Source organism: Capra hircus, chromosome 12 (assembly GCF_001704415.2).
Source record: "Capra hircus breed San Clemente chromosome 12, ASM170441v1, whole genome shotgun sequence".
Classification (NCBI taxonomy): Eukaryota; Metazoa; Chordata; class Mammalia; order Artiodactyla; family Bovidae; genus Capra; species Capra hircus.
In genome coordinates, this window is record NC_030819.1 from 4,009,431 (window position 1) to 4,032,839 (window position 23,409).

The window sequence follows — 23,409 nt, forward strand, 5'->3', positions numbered from 1 at the left end:
AATGATACTATCAGGACATCCACCCCGTTTTCTTCCCACCTACGTTCTGTGATTCTCACGAACTGTCCAGATCGCTCTATAACATTACATTGGAAACACAAGTTGCATGTCTGGTCCGTTTTTCCCTCACCCTTTGGTCCTTGGCTCCCTGGACACGGCTTGAGATGGACACGAAGGTGGATCCATCAGTCTGCTATGGACCCTGGTCTCTGATGCCTGGGCAGAGGCATGCACATGGATTGACTTTGTTTCTCTTGGTTTGCCTTTAACTACGTGGCTTTTCTATGAAAAGCTCAACTGAGAGAAAGCTGCATTTCCCCAAACCTGATTTACGCTTTAAGGCAGTGTAGCCGCAGCTGAGAGGTGTGCAGGGCAGGTGGGGGTGGGGGGAGGTTTTCCTGTCGCGTCTCGCGTGCGGCACGCGTGTCCTCATCTGGTTTGCATGTCAGGTCCATGTGCAGGGACCAAATGGAGACCGCGGTGGAGGGTGCTGTGATTGGTGCTCACTTACCGAAGAGTCAGTGCTCAAAAGCAGCCTTGCTTCTGGGGGTGGTGCACGGCTTTGCGTTGTAACCAGGAAAGGGTTGCAGAAAACTGCCGATATCCATGACTCTGGGGAGAACAAATCCAGAACTCCACCTGCAGTGCCCCTGACTGTCCAGAGACGCATCCTGCTGGGGTGGTTCTGCTCCGTTCTCAGCACCACCACCCTCCCGCCCACCTCCCCCAGCCCCATCCCAACTGCAGCTCATCCTTTCTTCAGAAGCCCTTCCGTGCCTGCGATCTGCAGCTAGTTCGTGGCACTAGCTGTGACTCGAATTCACTGTGTTAGCCTTAGCTGCCTCTGGTCCTTTAAGCATCTGCCGGGTGTCAGCACTTGGATGCTCTGTGTTCAGTCAGCCATGCCTGGGAGCTGCCTGCCCTCAGGAAGCCAGACTGTAAAGTCCTAACATCCGGGTCCTCCTTCCCTGTCATCGTAGCATCTCTGATGGGGACGCAGCTGCCTCGGTTGTTACCCTCACTTGACTCTGCTTGCTCCACGTTGCCTTAGAGACAGTGAAGGTGCTTGGATAGACCTGAGGGGTATCCTGCCTGCTTAGTAAGGAAGCCAGAGACAGGTACAGTTTGTGATCCCTTACGTGTGGAATCTGAAAAACAAACTGGTGATTGTAACCAAAAAGAAAAGTTCACAGATATGGAGAACAAACCAGTGGTTATTAATTGAGGGGGGTGGTGGGCAGAGGAGGGTGGGAGGGGCAGAGAATTAAGAGCGACAAGCCACTGTGTATAAAATAAGCTACGGGGATATGTTGTGCAGCACAGGGACTGTAATCAATATTTCATAATAATTGTCAATGGAGTAGAACCATACACGTTTTGAATCACAATGTAGTGCCCCTGGAAGTAATATAATATTATAAATCAACTATATCTCAATTAAAGAAAAAAACCAACAACCGTGAAGTCTCCTGGGAGGCAAAGGAATTTCTGGGCTCGATGCACTTAGTGGTAACATGTGCAGGAAATTCAGCCCAAATCATTTGTCCACTGAGAAACCATAATCTCATCAATTAAAGAAACGAGTGTGCTAATTGCTGGTATATCTATTACTATATACCTGTATGGGTTTAAAAAAAATCAACCTCTAAAGTGCTCAAGTGTCGGGTCCTGTTGTATGGATTTAAAGAAGGCATAATTTTTTTTAGGAACCCTTGAAACCACTTTTCAGAGTGAAGGAGCAAATCCTTGCATGACTTTTTGCCACAATGCCTTCTGAAAAGTGAACTGATGCTTTTGCAAGCATTAGGAATAGTGGATTTCATCAGGATTTACTTTTTGTGAGTGCATCCCATACGCTTATTGCAATTGAGATTCCTCCCTCTCAAAAAGCATCCCCTGGGTTACCTCCTCCCCAGACATGGTGGCCCTGTCGTTGACCGTTTAAGCTTTTTGTGTGATCAGTACTTTTCTTCCCAGGTTTTGGTAGGGGTGAACAACCAGCTTGCCAATGCAGGAGACGTAAGAGATGAGGGTTGGATCCCTGAGTCAGGAAGATCCCCTGGAGAAGGAAAAGGCAACCCACTCCAGTATTCTTGCCCAGAGAATCCCATGGACAGAGGAGCCTGGCGGGCTACATGGGATCGCAAAGAGTCGGACGCCACTGAAGCGACTCAGCCAATATAATCAGTGCCTTCTGAGAATCTGGTCTGAAACATGCAGATGCTTGTAGCTAGGCCAGTTCATATGTCCTCTGTCCTTGATTTCACCCCATTGGCTCCAGCAGAAACTGGAACTTGGATTTGGTGAGTGAACAGAGAGTCACGAGGAGGTGCTCACGGGGGCGGAGAGGGAACCACCAGCGAGTCTTAACGCAGGAAAAAATCATCTTCGTGAGGGAAACAGGATCTGGGTAGCATCTTGAATGAAGGAAGAGCATGGTGAGCCAAACCCGAGACGTAGGCGTGATGTGGGAGAGCGCAGAGATGTGCAGAGATGATACACGGCTTTCGGGTGGGGATGGGCCCGAAGTCTTAAAGGAACTGAATGGATGGGCAAGAGCATGGGTCCGTCTGTCTCGGGGTCCTGAGGTCCAGAGCCTGGTGGTCCAGGGTGAAGGTCACTCAGCTTGGAGGTCAGAGCTGAAAGGAGGCAGGTCCGGGCATCCAGGCTACAGATTTCACTCCAGCTAACACAGGTGCCCACGCTGTGCCGGCTGCTCTCCGAGCAGGTTTAGGGAAGAAGGTGTTTGGAGAGGGGTGGGAAACCCCAGGCAGGAGTCCCCCCTTGGTTCTCAGATGCAGTGAAGGTTTCCTAAGAAGGTCCAGGGATAAGACATGAGAAAAATGATGTGTCGGGAAGGTGAGCAGTGTTAACACTGTATCTCATCTATATGGACCGTCAGTCTCCTTGCCCCGCTTCCCAACCATGGCAGAATCACTTAGAAAAGACTAAAATAGCCTCAAACACTCAGATTCTGCCCTTCAGTCTGTCCACCAGAAGCCAGAGCCGGGTTTTAGCCACAGAAAAGATGGAGACCACTGACCCTCGGGATGGAGAGAGAGCGTCAGAGGCCCGCGGTCTCCTGGAGTCCAGTTTTCCCAGCAGCTCTCCAGAAAACTGCAGAAATGGCCCAGAGGTTCCCTGAGAGGCTCTGCAGTGGTGATCTATATTTGTCAACAGTTCTAGAGAATTCTTCAAGGGTGCACAGATGGTTGTCTGAGACTTGTCATTCATTCTGAGTTCCGCTTCAAGGAAAGGTTTTAGTCAGGTGGTTCTCATCCACTGTTCTTTCTTTCCTAAGTTAAGAAAAGTGTCATATATCCCTGCTTTAGGAATCTCAGTTAAGACAATATAAGAAAGAAAGGGGGCCACCCTCTCTTTGGGATTGTAGAAAGGCACATTCCAGGGAAAAGTGACAAGCCATTGTGTGCAACTTGCTTTTTTTTTTTTTTCTGCCACAAAGAATATTGGTTTTTCACATAAATCTGCTATCTAGTTTTTGTTATGTTCTGTGATGCTTTATAATCAACCTCATGCACGTTTCAGAAAAATTCATACCGCTCATTAGCACACATCATCACCTGTTCTTTCAGTATCGATTTGAAATTGGGGACACCCCATCCCTCCTGGTTTCTCCCTCTCTCTCTTTCTTTCTCTGTCTTTCTCTCTCTCTCAGTGAACTACGACCCATTCATGATCATGGCTGATGGCCTTCCCTGGTTCAGTAAACGTTGGATCAGACATGATGCTTTGTTCTCAGACTTTAATACTTGAATGAGCCTGCAGGGTTGGTTTCCTCGGAAGGAATGAGATGGGTTTCTAAGTGTGTTTTCAATGTTAGCACTTGTAGAATGATGTTCACTGAGAAGTTCTTGTTTCGGGTTCTCAGAGGAGCTCCCTGATAGGAAAGATCTTTCAGCAGCAGAGCTGGGAAGAAAGAACAGGGAGGAGGGAGGCTGTTAGGGGTAAGCATCGTGGGGATAGTGTATCAGGAGTTTGGGTTCTAAAGATCTGCACCTAAGAATTAATTGAAGCAAATATATCTCAAGGGAGGGGGAAAATGGTTTGTGGGGCCAGGACAGTAGATGCTGTCCTCCTGAGCTGGGGACTTTTCATCTTGCAGCTGAATCAATACTCCAACTAATTATTTCTGGTTGACTTTTTATGGGTTTGTAAGACGTTTCTTTTGTTCAGGGTAATAAAGGAGCCATTGTTGGATCAGTGACTGACTAATTATGATAAGTAATTTGAAACATTCTTGATGAAACTTGTCTGTTAATTAGCATCAACAGCAAATGGAAACTAACAGGACAACAAAGTCTTACTGCATCCACCATTCCCTGGAATTGATGCGGTCTTTCTGTGGCATGCCCAATAAATGGAGGCTGCCGATGGTTAAAACATAACAAACAGGTGGGAAGGTCTGAGTCACCATCAAGGAAAAGGCATTGTGAAGTTACACAAAGGAGCACTGAAATATTACAAGTGAGGGGGTGGGAGAGGACTGTCGGCAGGGTGACTTGATCCTGCTGGGTAAAGATAGGAGTGTGGTTTCTTTCTGTTTCTTTTTTTTTTTTTTTCTTTAAAGCTTAGTTCCTAAATACACACATCCCATGCTGATCTAAACTCAGGGAGTTGTGGTTCAGTCGCTCAGTGGTGTCCCACTCTCTGTGCACGTCAGGCCTCCCTGTCCATCACCATCTCCCGAGTTCACTCAAACTCACGTCCATTGAGCCAGTGATGCCATCGAACCATCTCATCCTCTGTCGGCCCCTTCTCCTTCTGCCCTCAATCTTTCCCAGCATCAGGGTCTTTTCCAGTGAGTCTGCTCTCCACATCAGGTGGCCTAAGTATTGGAGCTTCCGCATCAGTCCTTTCAATGATATTCAGGGTTGATTTCCTTTAGGATGGACTGGTTGGATCTCCTTGCAGTCCAAAGGACTCTCAAGAGCCTTCTCCAGCACCACAGTTTGAAAGCATCAATTCTTCAGCACTCAGCCTTCTTTGCGGTCCAACTCTCACATCCATACATGACTGCTGGGAAAGCTATAGCCTTGACTATACAGACTTTTGTCAGCAAAGTGAACTCAGATACTGTTGATCAATAAAAGTGTGGAACTATGAAATTGCAGTTTGGAATTCTTGATGTTGTCTGACTATATTGTCACTATCATTAACACAGTTAATTTTTTTTTAAATAAACTCAATGGTACCTTTTCTTTTATGCTTTTAGATTTCTACCTGGACAAGGACTGGTACTATACCCACAGATAGGAGACAAATTGGATATTATTTGCCCCAAGGTGGACTCTAAAACTGTTGGCCAGTATGAATATTATAAAGTTTATATGGTGGACAAAGACCAAGCAGACAGATGCACTATTAAGAAGGAAAATACCCCTCTTCTCAACTGTGCCAGACCAGATCAAGATGTAAAGTTCACTATCAAGTTCCAAGAATTCAGCCCTAACCTCTGGGGTCTAGAATTTCAGAAGAACAGAGATTATTACATTATATGTAAGTATAATTCTATTCACTTATTTTATAGAAATTAGAATAAGCTAAATAGGTTTGTATCCATTTTTGTTTCCTTAAAATTATTACTGTGGCAAATAATTTGGTGGGAATCTTTGCTGAAAATTGTCCATTTTTTTTAAAGAAGCCTTAATTGAATGAAGGACCCTGTATTAGTACTACTCATTAATATACATACCTAAAGAGAAAGAGCCTCCTAGAATTTTTGTAGCATTGAAATAACTGGATATATTTGAATATGCTCAGCATCTCTACTGACAAAATCATTTTTAAGAAACATTGGTGAGATTTTGATAGGTGAACTTGTGCAATGACTTTTATCTTCATCCATCTATCCATCCATCCATCCATTCGTTTAGTATTTACTCTGTGCCAGAAACTGTGCATCAGTGCTAGGGGGTTCAGCAGTGAGCAAGATGGTAAAATGATACCCATTCCTCAGGGAGTGTGTAGGTCAAAGGATGGGAGTTCCAGGCAACCACTGTCATACACGGGCAGGCTGAAACCAGATTTGGAAAAATAAGAATAAAGTTAGGTTTGTTTGATGGATTTCTCTTTTTTCTCCCCATATAATTAATTTGACACATCCTGTGTACCTTTTGGGTTCTATCTGAGCTACTGCTGTTCACTCCTGAGGCTGTGAAATCCAGTGAGGCAGGCTGCGCCTACTAGGTACAGGAGTTAGGGTTGTTCCAGGCCCAGGGTATGTCAGAGCCCAGTCTGGGTGCCTAGGACAGCTGTTCACATCAGCCAAGCAGCACAGTCCTTTTCCTTGGTTTCTTTGGGAGTCTCCACTCGTCATGGTGGGCTCCAGTTTGTCAGGGGCGCTGAGCTGCTGTCTGCTGGGAGACCGTCTCTGGGAGATCAGACTGAAACTCTCTTGGCTGCTCTTGAGAAACTGTAAAATCAACAATTCATTGACTATGTATTAAGTACTCAATATTGTTTTCTGTTTTTTTATTACAGTCATTAGTAATTAAAACAAAGGCAGTCATACCCATCTAATCCTTGTCCTTTGCTGTGAACCTGAAATGCCACAGTGACAGAAAGCCTATTTTTAAACCAGCGTGATGCACAGAGAGTGGCTGAGGGAGAATAAGTAACAAAGAAAAAGGGAAAGTGGTGAATTACAGATTTAAAAGCAGAGTGCTCATACAATGAGAGGAAAAGTGTTTTTGAGGGATGGGACAAACAGATGGGGTGGTAATATGTATGAAATAAGAGGGAAATCTTTGAAAATATAAAATAGTGATTAGGTAAAATAAATGGAAATCTTAAGCTTTTGGAAGTCCAACAGTGTCTTTTAAAAAAAAAAGACTTTTTAAAATAAGATTTCTTGTTGTTGTTTAGTCACTAAGTCATGTCTGACTCTTTTGCAACCCCATGAACTATAGCTCTCCAGGCTCCTCTGTCCATGGAATTTCCCAGGCAGGACTATTGGAGTGGGTTGCCGCTTCTTTCTCCCAGGGATCTACTGCAGGCAGATTCTTTACCTCTGAGCCACCGGGGAAGCCTGACAATGCTAGTAGGCACCTTCTAGCTGGATGCAAAGATTTGGAGTTAAACTCAGGTACTATACATTGTCGGGCTACACCTTCCGGAGAAGGCAATGGCACCCCACTCCAGTATTCTTGCCTGGAAAATCCCATGGATGGAGGAGCCTGGAAGGCTGCAGTCCATGGGGTCCCTGAGGGTCGGACACAACTGAGCGACTTCACTTTCACGCATTGGAGAAGGCAGTGGCAACCCACTCCAGTGTTCTTGCCTGGAGAATCCCAGGGACAGTGGAGCCTGGTGGGCTGCCATCTATGGGGTCGCACAGAGTCGGACACGACTGAAGCGACTCAGCAGCAGGAGCAGCAGCAGCTAGAGTATTAGTCCAGTCAGCATCATTACTGTATCCTGGTTTCCTTCCATGGGTAGGAAGAAGAGAAGTGACACTTGGGAGCAGTTGTTTATAACCCCCAGAGAACAGTCCAAGTTGCCAGTGGACTGAATTGGAATTGGTGTTGGGTCATTCCCTAGGAGAACTGATGCCAGGAGCCCTGAGACCTGGGTTCTAGTCCTGCTGCCTAAGCTTAATGAGAAACTTACTTTATTTCTTTGAAGTTCGATGTCTTCTGTAGGAAACGGCCTTCATTATTATTATTGTTCGTATTCTGGCTAATGGTGGAAGTCTCCAGTTCCAAACCATTTATGGTTGGATGTGTACATCTGGTCTAACGTCTCTTGTCAGGGTGGCTCTTTTCCAACTGAATGGACAGGATCCACTGTAAACTCTTTAAAGACACTGATTTGTAGGATTAACAGGTTTGTAATACAGGCATCACATTTTTTTTTAAGTTTTAGAAGTCAATATTAACTTTTGATTGAGAATGTATTTTTAAACCTACCAAGTATCCGCAGAGTTCCCCTAAGAAAGGACGTGACAGGTGTTCTTCCTAATTTGTTTTCTCCTAGATGATTATTTGCTTTGGTGTGGGGCAAAATGATATATCCGGGTTTTCCTCACGTTGGGAACTGACTTTTTCAGGTGACCTGGGTCAGTCATTAACCTTGGGTTTAATTTGCATAATAAAATCTCCTAATCTTAAATCGTCCAAAGGTGAGGATATTGCAGCCGTTTGGTTTGGTTTTTATTACATTCTGATTCTTAAGTGCCTCAAAGACAAACATTTTATATAAGCTACAGGTCTATTTTTTAAAATCATGTCTTTACATTTTTTAAAAAAGTTTATAAAATAATTATCTGTTCTGAAGTGACCCCTTGTCAAAGGAAGCCCAGTCTCAGAAAAACACTCCAGTGAATACTAGGCAAGCATTCCTAACTGCGTCTTCAGCCTTATTTGTGTCAAATTTATGCTTGGTTTCCAATTTCTTTTTAGAAGTGATAACCCAGAAGGATTTGCTTGCTTCCAGATATCAAATTGGGAGTCATTGTCACTGATTTCTTTGGAATCGTTTAATAACTCACTTGCATTATCTCTGGGGCCTCCCTGGTGACTCAGATGGTAAAGAGTCTGCCTACAGTGCAGAAAACTGAGATTCCATCCCTGGGTCGGGAAGATCCCCTGAAAAAGGGCATGGCAGCCCACTCCAGTACTCCTGCCTGGGAAATCCCATGGACAGAGGAGCCTGGTGGGCCACAGTCCATGGGGTTGGAAAGAGCCGGACTCAGCTGAACGACTTAACACTTTCACTTTGTATTCTCTCTGCCTTCCACAGCAGAGATTCAGCTTTTGTTAACCGGGGTATTTCTAGACCTAAGCACAGTATGGGCTGCATAGTTGGTGCTTAAGAGTTATTTATTTATGTATTTGTTTTTATTTTTTATCAATAGTTATTCATGAAAAGAGAAGAATAAATAAATGGCTGAAGGATTTGAAAAGTTAAAAAAAAGGGGGGGGAATTAATAATTCAGAGCTGAATGAATCAGCAGTTTTGGTGTGGAGGCCTTTTGCCATATTAACCCTCACGAAGGTCCCTTGGGTTGGTCAGCCAGCCACAGCGTAAAATCTTGCAAAATACCTGCAAAGAGGTTTTCATCACACTACCAAAAACCTGTGAGTCAGAGATGGTGACAATGAATGCCCTTGTGTGGATAATTTCTAAGTGAACCATGCCCACAGCCCAGCTGTTAGGAAGAACGCCGCCCGCTCAGGGCACCTCCCAATTTACCCTTGTGTGGTTGGTACGTTCTTTTACCGCAGATCCATAGCCAAGATGTGGATTTGTGGAACAGTTTAAAAGACATCATTTCTAACGATTGTTTGATTGATTAAATGCTGTTCTGTAACTCCACCCTGCTGTGTTCACAGTGGTCCTTCGGAAAGCCACCCCTCGGGAAAGTCTTCCTTGAGAAACGCTGAATGAATTTGAATGAGTCACCATTTCATAGGCCCATCATGGGTTTCATTCTCCAAAGCAAATTTTTTTAAAATGTTATCAGAGCATATAAAATTGGAAAGCTCCTCAGTCAGCTTTGCTATTTTTTAGGCATAAGCTCCACTTCTGAGCAAAATTGCAAAATAAATTAAAATGTTTGCACACAAATATAAGGAAACACCATTCTTAAAGAATCAAAACAGAACAGCAGATTCCATTCCTGTAGTTTTGTGGACTGTTTTCTTTTTCCTGTTTGTTTTTCCTGTTGGTTTTTGGTTTCCTTATTTCTGGGAGTAAGTGTAGCAAGTGGCACTAATTATACTGAATAGAGACTTCCCTGGTGGTCCAGTTGTTAGATTTCATGCTGCCAGTGGAGGGGGTGCAGGTTCGATCCCTGGTCGGGGAACTAAGATCCCACCTGCTTAGTGGTATGGCCAAAAGATTAAAAATGTATATACAGAAATGAAAAATAAAATATGCTGAATGTACTATAAGCCCTTTCCCTAGCAAAATCATTATGGGAGGTTTCAGATGTCCTTCTACACATAGATTTATTTTAGAATATATGTGTGGTCTCTGCAGTTGATTATGGGCTTTAGTTGATAAGTTGTTTACATGATAAAGGTGGCAAAAGCTGTATTTCCTCACGGAACATCATCAAGTTCAAGAGCATGGCAGTATGAGCCTGTCACTTATCCGACTTTGGGGCAGGGATTTAGGTCTGATACCTGGCATAGAATTGCCTTGCGTATAAACTCAAGAATTAAATGCATTTTTATTTTTAACTTAGAACTGCTGGCTTCATAGACTGGCGTGCGGCAGTCCATGGGGTGGCAAAGAGTTGGACACGACTGAGCGACTGAACTGAACTGAACTGACTGGCTGCATCGTGGAATGCTCATCGACTCTTTGCAGCCTCGTGGACTGTAGTCCTCCAGGCTCCTCTGTCTATGGGATTCTCCAGACAAGGATACTGGAGCGGGTTGCCATTTCCTTCTCCTGGGGGATCCTCCCGATCCAGGGATTGAACCTGCATCTCCTGCCTTGGCAGGCGGGTTTTTGACCACTGAGCCCCCTGGGAAAACCCAGTTGGGAGCTTGGAGTCAGGCATAGCTGGGTTCTCGAATGCCCTTCAACAAGGAACTGAACCAGTCCCTGCCTCAGGCCCCTGTCTGTCAGCTGGGGATGATGTGCCTTGAAGGGGGGCGCTGTATGTGAAGTGCTTACCATGGCGCCCCGAGTAAGCACAGCTGGGGGTCTCTTTGGAGAGAGGCAGAGGGTGGAGGGATGCAAGAGGCAGGAGATTAAAGGCAAGCCTGTGCGCTCCTGTGAGCTGGCAGGCGGGGAGGATGCGCTCCAAAAGTGTCATTTATTTGAAAAACCATCCACAAAATGAAACTCCGGAGACTTTACAAGTTTCAGTAATGCTGCATAACTTAATTATAAGACCTTCCCTTTTTTTTGTCTTCTTGGAGTGTTATAAAAGTTCTTTTGTCCTTGGGCTTTCCTTACTGAGAAACATGCATTTATGGATCTTTTTGTTGGAGGAATTGCCCAAGCTTGTTAGCAGATCCTCTGTAAGACCCAAAAGAGACAGACTGGGCGGAGTCTTCTACACGTATAATCATCTCCCACTTAGCATCTCACCAGCCTTGCCAGGTCCATTTCTCTATTCCCTGTTACACAAAGGAGATGCTGTGTTTTTATTGGTCATTTCCACAGCATCCCAACGTGGTATCCATGTTCTTCTAGAGAAAATGTAGGCGTCTGGGTTGCCTCGTCACTGAGACAAACTGAGACCATACTTCCTTTCACTGGTCTGACCATGAGAAGCATCATTTCTGTTATTTTTAGCATAACATAAAATCCTTTTATGACCGTGTTGGAAGCGCTCTTGTGGAGTACATCAGTAAAACTCCTTGTTCAATTTAATATGAATAAAGCTTAAATTCTTTGTAATTTCAGGAATAAAATCTCAACTTCTGCTCCACTGGAGCTTGTGCTGGGAAATGCCTGGTTTGCAGGTCTGCTGGAGTCATGGCCACTGGGGTATTTATCCCGTATCTCTTGGGGTTTAGGAGGATTAGGCTATTGTAGGTTGAGACTCTGTTCATGTTCAATGGCGTCACCTAGGCGGTAGTGACAGCTTATCTTATTTAAAGCTAGACAGAGATTGTCCCCTGAGCACCATTCCTTTTTCCCAGAATAACCTATGAACGGACAAGATGACTCTGGTCCTTAAAGCAATGGGGAGAGACTAAAAGCCTCTCATGTGAAATAAGAGTACATGAGGCATGAAGGCAATTCCTTGGAAAAAAAAAATTATTTAGGAATTGCTCAGAATAAAACTGCCATTACTGTTTCATAAATTATACCTTAATTTCCCTAGCACCTGTATTTATAGCTTTTGCAAAGTTTACTTAGACTTGTAAATAATTGAACAGTCCTGGAGACTTTGTGGAAGCATGAGGACGCGTTTCTTTCTTAATAGCCTTTAAATATTTATCATGAAAATCAAAATTTAAAGCAAAATAAAGTACTTCAAGAAATAGCCAGGAAGCATTAGACAGACATGAAAAGATTACTTGGCAAGAACTTATTTATATCATTCTTAAGAGTCCTGGGTGTGTTCCTGACAGATTGAAACCTCAGGCTCTGGGTGTTTGATCACTTACAAGAAAGTGTTATGGCCTCACATACTCTGTGTCACTGTGCAGTCTCAAAACACAGGTGACAGAGGAATTTTTATCACCGTGAGAAAACAGAAACTTAGGACGTGTGAGTAGGTTAGTACAGTTCACACGGGCATGGGGTGTCAGGGGCAAAACTGAGACCAAGGTTTGCAGACCCTTAGCCCAGCATCAATAGATGCTGCCCGTGCTCCTCGGGGCTGTCAGACACATACCTGTGCACAGGTGGAGAGCAAGGACAGTCTACAGCCAGAGCGCCCTGCATACTGGGACACACATGTCACATACATGGTGGCAGCAGAGACAGCATATATTCATACAGAGTGCGTGCATGGCAGTAGCAGGCATGGATCCCCAGGCGCCCAAGCATAGGTGCTCACCACGGATACCCAGGGACCTCTGCTTGGATCAGATGTGTTGGACCAGAGGTGCTGGCCTGTGTTGTGTAAATGTATAACTACCCTCAGGCTTCCCTGGTGGCTCCGATGGTAAAGAATCTGCCTGCAGTGCAGGAGACCCGGGTTCCATCCCTGCGTTGGGAAGATCCTTGGAGAAGGAAATGGCTACCCACTCCATATTTTCGCCTGGAGAATCCCCATGGACAGAGGAGCCTGGCGGCTACAGTCCATGAAGTCCCTAAGAGTCATACACAACTGAGCAACTACGCGTGATCACAGTGATGGCCAACTGCAATCACATGCCCTGAAATTGCCCTGCGAAAATGCTATAGAGCAGTAGGAAAGCAGAAAGGGCCATTGGTTAACAGTGGTTGTAGTGGCAATTTATCAGATCTTCCGAATTTTCATTTCTCTCTTTAGAGCTATTGTCAGTCAATTCCACTTCTCCAGCAAGACAGAGCTTTGTGTTTTATCAAGTACAGTTGACCCTTAAACAGCACGGACTGAACTGGTTGGATCCACTTCCGTGCAGATTTTTTCAGTAGTAACTATTCCAGCGCCTTAGGATCTGCTGTTGGCTGAATTCGAGGTTATGGAAGAAGCACGGGTATGGAGGGCTCACCGTAAACTAGACTCAGATTCCCGACTGCTTGGGGGTTGGGGCCTCTAACCCTCATGTTGTTCAAGGGTTCAGTGTGCTTTGCCTGTCAGTGAGAAGTGGCTAATAGTAAGATTAAAAATAATAAAAAATCTCTCAAGTGTACAAAAGAGGTAATAGAGACTTCAGATTTTCTTAGCCAAGTACAAGCGTACTGTTTGTGTGGATGGAGGGATGGATGGAGAGAGGGATGGAGGAATGGATGGAAGGATGGGTGGATGGGTGGATGGAGGAATGGCTGGATGGATGGGTGGATGGATGCACGGAGCAAGGGATGGATGGGTGGATGGAGGGAGGGAGGGAGGGAGGGGTGGATGGAGAGAGGGATGGAGGAATGGATGGAAGGATGGGTGGATGGGTGGATGGAGGAATGGCTGGATGGATGGGTGGATGGATGCACGGAGCAAGGGATGGATGGGTGGATGGAGGGAGGGAGGGGTGGATGGAGAGAGGGATGGAGGAATGGAGGGAGGGAGGGGTGGATGGGTGGGTAGGCAGGCAGAACCTCTGGCAGGAGCACAGTTGATCTCTTCTCAGAGGAGCCAGGCTGTGTGTCGTTAAAGACCGTCCCGCTTTGCAGACGGCTTTTTGCCTTGGTGGAGTAACCCAGTTTCATCGTTCCTAATGTTAAACCAGGAGCTGCAGGTGTTCTTTTATTGACGCAAACATGTGGAAAATGTGGCTTCTTGGAGTCTAGGACGTGTCCCCTGAATGGAATTAGGTTCACGTGTAGGGCAGATTCAGACAGTGCACTTTATCAGGGTTCCTGCTGGTCTCTAGGCGGTCAAAGCAAATAACATCATGTCCGTCTGAGCTATCATGCATTTTCTCATCTGCAGTGTTACGTTCTAAACTGTCAGCAAGCATTAATTCAGTCTCTGGTGAAGCCCTACCACCCAGAGATGAACTCTGCCTCAGATGGAAGTTTTCCACTTCAGTGCCGCGGTCTCCCAATTACTGGGTCATTAATATCATTGCCTGTGATTAGGGACGAGCAGGAGGCTTGTGGGCTGTGCCCGCCCCACCATGAACTTTTTACTCTGACCCTTCACTATCTAGAGGTTTCCACATCTCCACAAAGATATTTTAATGATAAAGACCGTTAAACACTCAGGACTGGGCTAGAAATTGTGTGCTGGAAATAATTTGCCCAAACACACGCTTCTTCGTGGCCAAAATGTTTTTATTAGATGTTATCACTCTCTCTTGACTTGGAAATCTCATTTTTATTAAAAAAAAAAAAATCAGAATGCCAAAGTAAAGCTAATATAGACAATAGGGCATTATGTTTTATCTTTAGAACTCTGACCTCATTCTTTTTTTAATGTGAGTTTGGTCATTCTATCGACGTGATCATCTGGCCCCCTAATTTTTTCTGAACCATAGCCGTCGCAATGAAAATCTGCAATCCTAACTAGCCACTAGGCCACCAGGCAGTTGGCACCCTATTTTTAAAATGTGATTCCTCTTTTGAAGTAGATTTTGGCCCATGTTAAGGTTGACAGTCGTGTGTAGAAGGTTCTTTTACTGTTAATGATCACATTCTCTCAATTCTAAATCATTGTGACACTCTCTTAAAGCACACTTGATGCAAAGCTTTTTCTATTTTTTAAAAAATCTTGTTGAAATTTTTGTTTTGCCTAATGAGAGATCCTACCTGCATACGTCATTATCACTTGTAGCAATAAAACTTTAGACTCTGAAAGGAATGTTTTCCCACAACAGAATTTATGAAAAATCAAGAAATCAAGGTGTTGCAAGCCATATTTTGAGGAAAATAAAGTAAGCCACTCATAAAGGACCCCATGTGTTTAAGCCTGCCTCTTGTAAAAAGAGGGGACCGGTGATTTACTTCCAGGACTGTTTGATCTTTCTCAGCGAAATGTCAGAGCAGCCGTTGAGCCTGGGAGGTATTTCTGCCATCGACATCTACCTGCGATGTGTGCCCACACTTACACACGCACATTCACTTCTCCTTTTCCCACTTCTTTTCCGCTCTGGTTTTATGTGTAGTCAGCGACTGTTCAGGGCTGTCTCACCAAAGGTGACTTCGCCTTTTAGCATCTTCAGTGATTGTCCCCACCTTGGACTTTGTATATACTTCCTCATGGTGAAGGGGTTTTATGAGTAAGCTGTGATGAAATCGCTTCTGCTCTGAGGGTCGTATTTATTATTTTCGATTATTACTGTTCTCTCGATTGGCTGAATTCTCTCAACGTCCAAGTCTCCTATGAAGTAGGAGATATAATAACATATGTTGGCGCCATTAGACTCAGTTCTAAGTGGTATCTTTGCATCGTCCCTCTTTCCCAAAAGAGTAATATTGGAAAAGTAATATGTCATACAATCTTCTAGTGAACACACAAGCAGAAGCAGTTGACTAAACTGTTTCAAGGTTGTTAAACATTTTTCAAAACTCTCATTACTGAGTTGTCAGTAGAATATCCTATCACTGTTCATGGTGAACATTTAAAATTGGGAAAACAAAATTATACCATTTTATTCAAGAGCATTCATTTATACTTGATACCCATATCTCTGTTGCTACATGCATGCTAAGTTGCTTCAGTCGTGTCCGACTCTTTGAGACCCCATGGACTGTAGCCCGCCAGGTTCCTCTGTCCATGGGATTTCCCAGGCCAGAATACTGGAGTGGGTTGCCATTTCCTTCTCCAGGGGATCTTCCTGACCCAGGGATCAAACCCACGTCTCATGTCTCCTGCATTGCCAGGAGGTTCTTTACCACTAGTGCTACGTGAGAAGTAGGTATCTTTACTTGTATCTTTACTTGTAGTTTAATATGGGAGGAGGGGCTAAATTGTGACTTTGGTTTTTAATTCATTTTTCCAAATCATTCTGTCTAGTGGAGAAACTAACTAAATGTGTTGTATAGAAGTCACTGGGGCTAAGCCAGTTATTACCTCCAAATGCCTGATTTACTGCTTTAAAATGTCAAAACACAGCCAGAATGATGTGGGGTTAAGTTCAAGTGACTCTTCCCATCATAACTGAAACAATGTTTCCTTGGGTGAAAAATGCACACATCCTGTGTCTTCCTTTGTATTTTTCTTCCTTCAAATCCAGACTTTTAGAAGTATCTATAAATCTTTAGTTCTAAGATCAGGCATTCTGGGATTTGAATTAATGCTGAACTTTTTTTGATACTGCACCAAGCAAAAATAGTGAGGACCTTGGAAAACCATGGTGGTGTATTCGCCACTTCTTTAACTATAAAACCACAGAGGAAAGCATATAAAAAAGAAGAAGTTAGAAGTGATTTTTTTTTCATCCTCCCTTTGACACATTATACAGATGTTTTTGTTTCAAAAGTTTTTATTAATTAAAGCAAAGGGCAAGTTCCTTTTGGCATTTAGTGATTGTTAGCATTTCCATGTTTAGAGCTTTTCTTCGAAGTTGGCATATTAGAGGATAACTATGATACCCAGGGCATTAAACTACACTGAGTTCTAGAAACTGAATCCCTGTGTCTTTAATATATATTTTGAATATGCATCGTATGTTTTGAATATGAATTCATGTCAGGGTGCGAAATAGGTAGAGCTTAGCTCCCTGGGTTGTATGTTCATATTAAGTAATTCCATTTTTCTCAGCCTTCTGGTTTTCAACTTACATAGCAATCCTCTGGAAGGAAACAGTAACCCCGTCCACGTGCCACATGCATTTTAGTGACATCGCTTTACTTTCCAAGTTTCTCACTTGGTTTTGCTTCTTTTAGTTCCTCAGTGTGCTGGGTAATAGGCTTCAAGTCCTTCCAGTTCTTGAGCTGAGTTTCGGGAGACCCGTGTGTATAAGGGCTGCCCGAAGAAACCACACTTAGCACGGCCAGCATCAGATGACACGGCGGACTCGGACAGTGCCAGGAAGGTGATGTTGATAGAGGATTTTCACAAAATGCTCTTTGTTTCATAACCAAATAAGAGCAAATTATGTCTTGTGCAGTTTTATATGGACACAGAGTTTTTATTCTTACTAGAAAACTGAACTCTGATTCCCTGACCCTGTATGCTTATTATCTGTCTCTCTTTGGTGCATCTCTCTGATGAGAAAAGGATTTGCTTTGGGGATGTCCATCAACCCCCTCCTCCCCCCGACTGCATCCCAGCCCCATCCCAGTAAGCTACATTTTAAAATGGTCTAGGGACTTCCCTGGCGGTCCAGTGGCTAAGACTTTGTGCCTCCAATGCAGGGGCGAAGGTTTGATCCCTGGGCAAGGAACTAAGATCCCACCAGCTGAGAGGTGTGGGCATGAAAATAAATAAATAAAATAGTATGAAATGCCCTGCATAGGATATCTCGATGTTTCATTCTTTCCATCATAACCTAAGAATGACAGATGTGCTTCGTCGGGAGGTGCCCACTCTGTAAAATTTCTTGGTGCTGACCTCTCTGTGCATGGGACGGACCCCAGTGTACGTCGGCACTCAGCCAGCAGTTAATGCTCCATCCACTTACCGAGGTGGAAGACTGAAATAAAAACAGCCGAGACCCAGGACTCCAGCTCACCCTCCCCTGGGTGCAGAGCCATAACCACCAAGTGAAGACACATTAGAATGTGATAGGACTTCCTCTCCATGGGCACAGTCCAAAAACACAGCCAGAAATGCAGTATGCCTTGCCCACTGGTTCTCCTCTCTTACTCAGATCACCAGCACACTGCCTGCCTGCAGCTAGGGAGAAACTGCAGTTAAGTCCGCGTACAAATACACGGGCAGGTACAGATGTTTGCGGAGCAGTTTTCAAACGTGAAGAGAACTTTTAGGCAATATGAACTCAGGGTATTCCCCCCCTCCCCCACTGAGCCATGATCTCCACCCACTTAAAATCAGGCCCTGGGGGAACAAGCCAGTGATTTCGATACACTTGCTCAGTGCAATTAGATCCCAGAAGCAAAAGCTTTTAAAAGCAGGCTATAAAATGCCCATGTATCTTTATGAACCTTCCTTTCTAACTAGATAGAGATACTCTTCTGATAATTTTTGATTTGATAAACTCTAGTTTTTCTCTGAGTCAAGGGGGGAAAAAAAGTCTGGGCACTAAAAGCTTAGATATAACAATGTTATTTTTTCTCTGTAAATGATTAAGTGCAATTTCATCCATTTAGTACAGTCATACTATGATTGTGGTGGCATTAAATGATGCTGATTGAGAGATGCAAAGAAAAATTAAGTAGAATGAGGTTCGCAATTTATTTTTACCTTCTCCCAGTTAACAATTTCCAATACATTCAAATCAACAGTAAGAATAATTGCAAAACTGTCTCCGGAAGTAGAAGTAGATTTTACTCCCAAGTATTAGCACTTTCTTGTTGTATTTCAAAGTCAGCCACTAAGCTTTTTAAAGCTTGTTGGTGACTAGCTGTTGCAGCAGAAATCAGAGTATTAATCTTGAGGCTTTATTTCAGAGTTCATGGCCAATAATAAGGGGTCATCAGGTCAGAAGACTTTCAGCTGTGCCGTTTCTCAAGGTGGGGGCGGAGGGAGGGCAGGGGACACCTCTAGATTAGGACCATAAGCCCTACATTCCTTGATAAGAAGGTCGTGAGGAAGACAGACATTAGTTTTTACTGTGAGATTAAATATAAAATAAGTTGAAGTTACTCTTGAGTTATTTTATAACTGAACTTGCTGTGAAGTTTACCTTCTGAAGTTTCCACTGGTACTCACATCTTAAAACAGGGTTTTTTCCCAGACAGCTTACGTCATTCCTAACTCAGGGCAAAAGTCCTTTCGTGGTGGAACATATAACTGTATTTTTTTTTTTTTTTGACCGAGCTGCATGGTTTGTGGGATCTTAGTTCACTGACCAGGGATTGAACTCGGGGCCTCATCAAGGAGAATGCCAAGTCCTAACCACTGGACTGCCAGGCCCTCTTAACTGTATTTTAAAGTTTAGCCCCTTTTATTTATTTTTTTAAGTTTTTATTGGAGTACAGTTGCTTTACAATGTTGTGTTAGTTTCTACCGTACAGCAAAGTAAATCAGCGATACATACACATATGTCCCCTCTTGTTTGGATTTCCTTCCCATCTAGGTCACCACAGAGCTTTGAGTATAGAGTCCCCTGGGCTGTACCGTGGAGTGTCAGTAGCATATAGTGTTACGCAGCCTGGATGGGAGGTGAATTTGGGGAGAATGGATACCTGTAAGGCTGAGTCCCTTCGCACTTCACCTGAAGCTACCACAACATTGTTAATCGGCTATACTCCGATACAAAATGAAAAGTTAAAAATAAGCAACAGGGTATATGTATCAATTCCAGTCTCCTAATTCATCCCACCCACCCCCTACTTCGCACCCTTTTGAACACCCAAGTATTGGGATGCTAAAACAAACATTAGGAATGAAAATTTCAGTATCTTCTAGTAACTTTGCGATTTCCAAGTGGACTTAGAGGGAAGGGATGCAGAGCCTAGAGTGGAGAGAAGGCCCTTCCGCAGTCACAGCCTGCTGCTCCTGGGCCCCCTCCACCCTCGTCCCAGCCCCCACCCCAGCAGTGGCCTCGGCCTCAAGAGCTCAGCCAGAGCTGCATCTTCAGGTTTCCTTCTGGGACTCTCCAGCGCTTGAGGGTTGCTTTTTTCCCTTCCCCAAGGAATGAAAAAACGTCCACAGTTGGAGATGCAAAGCGGTCTTCTCCCACGGCACAGGAAAGGCACTGACCTATAAATTAAAATCAAAAGGAAAGTCACTCAAATTACGGGCACCCCTCCTGCTTCCAAACTGACAAAGTGGAAGTCGGCTGTAGTTTCTGCCTCTGCAGATGCAGTTCTGAATGTTATTCACCAGTGACTATTCTCTTCTGTGACTTGGCTATTCTTTCTTGAATTTCTTAATTTTTTACTTTTAGACCTGAATCTTTGATCTTTTTACATCAAGGTTAAAATAAATAAATCTATATTCCTTCCCCTTACCTGGTTGGTTTTTTATTCTTCTGTGTATCAACCTTCAAATCTTATTTTTATCATTCGTCAGCTCAATGTTAAAGTTTTAGCAAGAAACACTTAGTCATTGAACTTTGCATTGGGGTGCATTTATGTGTGTATGAATTAGAAAAGATGGGAATTCCACTTCAGTTAAGTAACTAAACCTTTGAGACTGTCAGCCAGATAAAGACATCAGCTTTTCACCATTTTTTCTGTATAAAAACATATCCTAAATTTTGAGAAAACTCAAGTGACAATTATAGTACTGCTCTGATATTGTTCAGAAAGAGTGCCTGCTCACACTTAACCATACTCTTCTAGGCCTGTGGGAGGAAAAGATACTTTGAAACTTAAGCCCAGGTTTGGAAAAAACAAAAGGGAAATAAGACAGAAAATGGAAAGAAAAAAATAAAATTTTTTTAGAGTCCCCAAAGCATGCAAGCTTCTTAGGTATTTATTCTAACTATCTGCCAAACATTTTCTCAGACATCTATAAGAGGATACTATCTACTTTTTACTCTTAAAAAAAAAAATTATGATGGCAATTTTTGTCCAGTTTCCCAGGAGAAACTCAGTATCAGCAAGAACAGAAGACTAAGATATGATTGTAAGCTTGGACTTGAAGGAAGCACTCAGATAAGCAAAGAGATATTTATACACACAAGAGGCAGCCATTGTTATTAAGGAAAACAGTGAAAGTAAAGTCAGTAACTTGAGAACACAAAAACGAGTCAACTCAGGCCTTGTTTTCCAGCTCAGGTAATTATCCACAGCATACATATTTCCATGCACATCTATCCAGATTTGTCTGCTGCCCTGCCGTTTGGGAAACAAACAGCCCATTAACAGAATGTCTTTGGATGTATTTTTATCAGAAAGTCTGTCCCCTTTTCAGTGCTTTTAAAAGTATAGAGTTAGTAGGCACGACTTTGGTAATTAGAGAAGGGAGACTACTATGAGGGTCCAGTGGTTAGGGATCCGGCTTGCCGTAGGGGCCACAGGTTCGATCCTTGGTCAGGGAACTAAGATCCAGAATGCCACACAGCATGACCAAAAAAGGTGGGGGGGGGGAGAGAAAAAATAATAATACAGAAAGATTTATACAGCAGAATTGGATGTGAAACACTTATGTTCCCTGCCCCTTGAACTGTGGAGGAATAGAAATGTCTAAATGTCCACTTCCTTTTCTCATCTGGAACTTGACCTGTAATTTAAATCCTGTCCCTCAGCAAGTTAGCTAGCAGCCTGTCTTTTTGCGGCTTTAGTTACAATGCTCTTCAGAGAACTCACTGTCCTAAAGAGATAGACCTTTGTCTTCAAATAGAGTAGGGCATGGACTACTGGGGAAAAAAAAAGACACTGAGAGTGGTTAAACATCCTGCCTTCCCCCTCCTCCTCAAGGTGGAAAGGTAACCGAGCTGGTGGACCTGGACCAAGTCCTTGCCTTACGTCCCGAGCTGCCCCGGGCGACTCTCAGAGCAGTGGGCACGTGTGGGTCGCTCTGTCCACCCAGAGTTCTGCGCCAGGGAGTCTGGTTGATGAGTCTGACCAAGGTCAATGGTGGTGGTAATAGCGCATCCATTCATTCGAGACGAGTACAAAATGATGGAGGAGGAAAACTCCAGAGCTGGAAGACGTGAATTCTAGTACAACCTCTTAAGCTCCAGAAAGGCTGGGGAAAGAAAAAGGGGCGTGGGAGTCTCCTCTCTGAGTGTTTATAGAACTTGGACGCTTGACAATCAGGGAGCATCAAGGTAATTGTTCTTGAGGCAGGAAATCAGTAGTAGAGGAAGCAGGTGCTGGGTGATGATTACCACATTTTAAAATTACCGTATTTACTGTACTGCTCTTTGGAGGCTGAACTCCAAAATAGTCAGCTTTTGGAAGATGCCGTTCCTTTTATCTACAGACTCAGACGAAATCCGTTGATTATAAAGGGAGGAGAAAGCGCTTAAGTCCATTGGAAACCAGAGGTCATACGTGCGGCAGTGTGGACGACATCCATCGCTCTTTGTTTCTTTATTTTTTCGTTTTGCCTTTCAGCATCCCATACTTTCAGCAAACCTGTGACTAAGAGTGAATTCTTATTTTCCGAATTGTTTTCAGACATTTCATGTTCATGTAAACTTGGCTTATTGATTTCCTGATTTTTTCTTTATTTTTTTGTTTTGTCCATTTTATTTTTGATCAGCTACATCAAATGGGTCTTTGGAGGGCCTGGATAACCAGGAGGGAGGGGTGTGCCAGACAAGAGCCATGAAGATCCTCATGAAAGTTGGACAAGGTAAAAAACCGTCTGCTGATTCACGGAGCCTCTGATCTGGTTGGGCCCCCAGCTAGTATGGCTGCCCCCAGGGCTGCGCACACGCGCCTCCTCTCACTCTTCAGCTTAGTTTCCAAAGCAAACCTTTCTGTGCACCTCGAGCCACTGACCGACTTCTTTAAGTTGATGCAGGCCATTTCTTTTTACTGGAGACACTTCTAAAAGTTGAGGTCAGCCAGGTTCAGTGTCTATGGCCATGTCTGTATCTGCAGATAGATTTTTCCTTCTTCAAGGCAAAACACCCCCTTTGGTTCACAATTAAAATACCCAGAATGCAAACTAAAGTTTCTGCCATTTTGCCCATTTCTGCCTCTTGACTACGGAAGACTTGTGTTCACTGAGCCTTTTCACACAGAGATGACCTCTTGTGCAGAGAGAATTATTCTTCTAATTAGAAATTGGGGTAGTAGTCAGTCAACTCGCTCAGTTAAATTAAAATGTCATCTGCAATGTTCTGCCTGCCAAATGCAAGAATCCCTATAGTTTCCACAGATGGCCTCACTAGCTAAACCTCTGAAATAACTAGTAGAACCGTTGTGCTTTCAAAGGAAAATGATATTCTTGCATCTTACTGTACTTTGCATAAAGAATCTTATGTTCATTGCTATTCGTGCCTCTTGAGATTTAGATCCAGCTCCTAAAGGTAGATCCCGTCAGATCTCTGTGCTGTAAGTAACTGCCTGTTTTCCATATAGATGCAAGTTCCGCTGGGTCAACCAGGCATAATGATCCAACGAGGAGGCCAGAATTCGAAGCTGGTACAAATGGAAGAAGTTCAACAACGAGTCCCTTTGTCAAACCAAATTCAGGTACAGCAGCGTGACTTGTGTGTGACTAGTCTGTGTGTACCACTGTTACTGTGTACCACACTTACTGTGTTGCACACAGTGGGGACTATCAGAGTGCAGGTGCTTCTGCCCCAGAACGTGAACTTGTACTTCCTGAAGCCAGTAATCTTCGCTCTCAGTTCAGTTCAGTCA

The 23,409-nt window shown here is 43.9% G+C and overlaps 1 protein-coding gene across 1 annotated transcript in view; it reads left to right on the forward strand.

Moving 5' to 3' along the window:
* EFNB2 (ephrin B2) overlaps positions 1 to 23,409 on the forward strand; it is a 49,235-nt gene that overhangs the window by 20,054 nt on the left and 5,772 nt on the right. Inside the window, exons 2-4 of the mRNA XM_018056372.1 lie at positions 5,234 to 5,517; positions 22,298 to 22,390; positions 23,125 to 23,238. Of these exons, the coding sequence (XP_017911861.1) occupies positions 5,234 to 5,517; positions 22,298 to 22,390; positions 23,125 to 23,238 (491 nt within the window). The remainder of the gene's footprint in view (positions 1 to 5,233; positions 5,518 to 22,297; positions 22,391 to 23,124; positions 23,239 to 23,409) is intronic.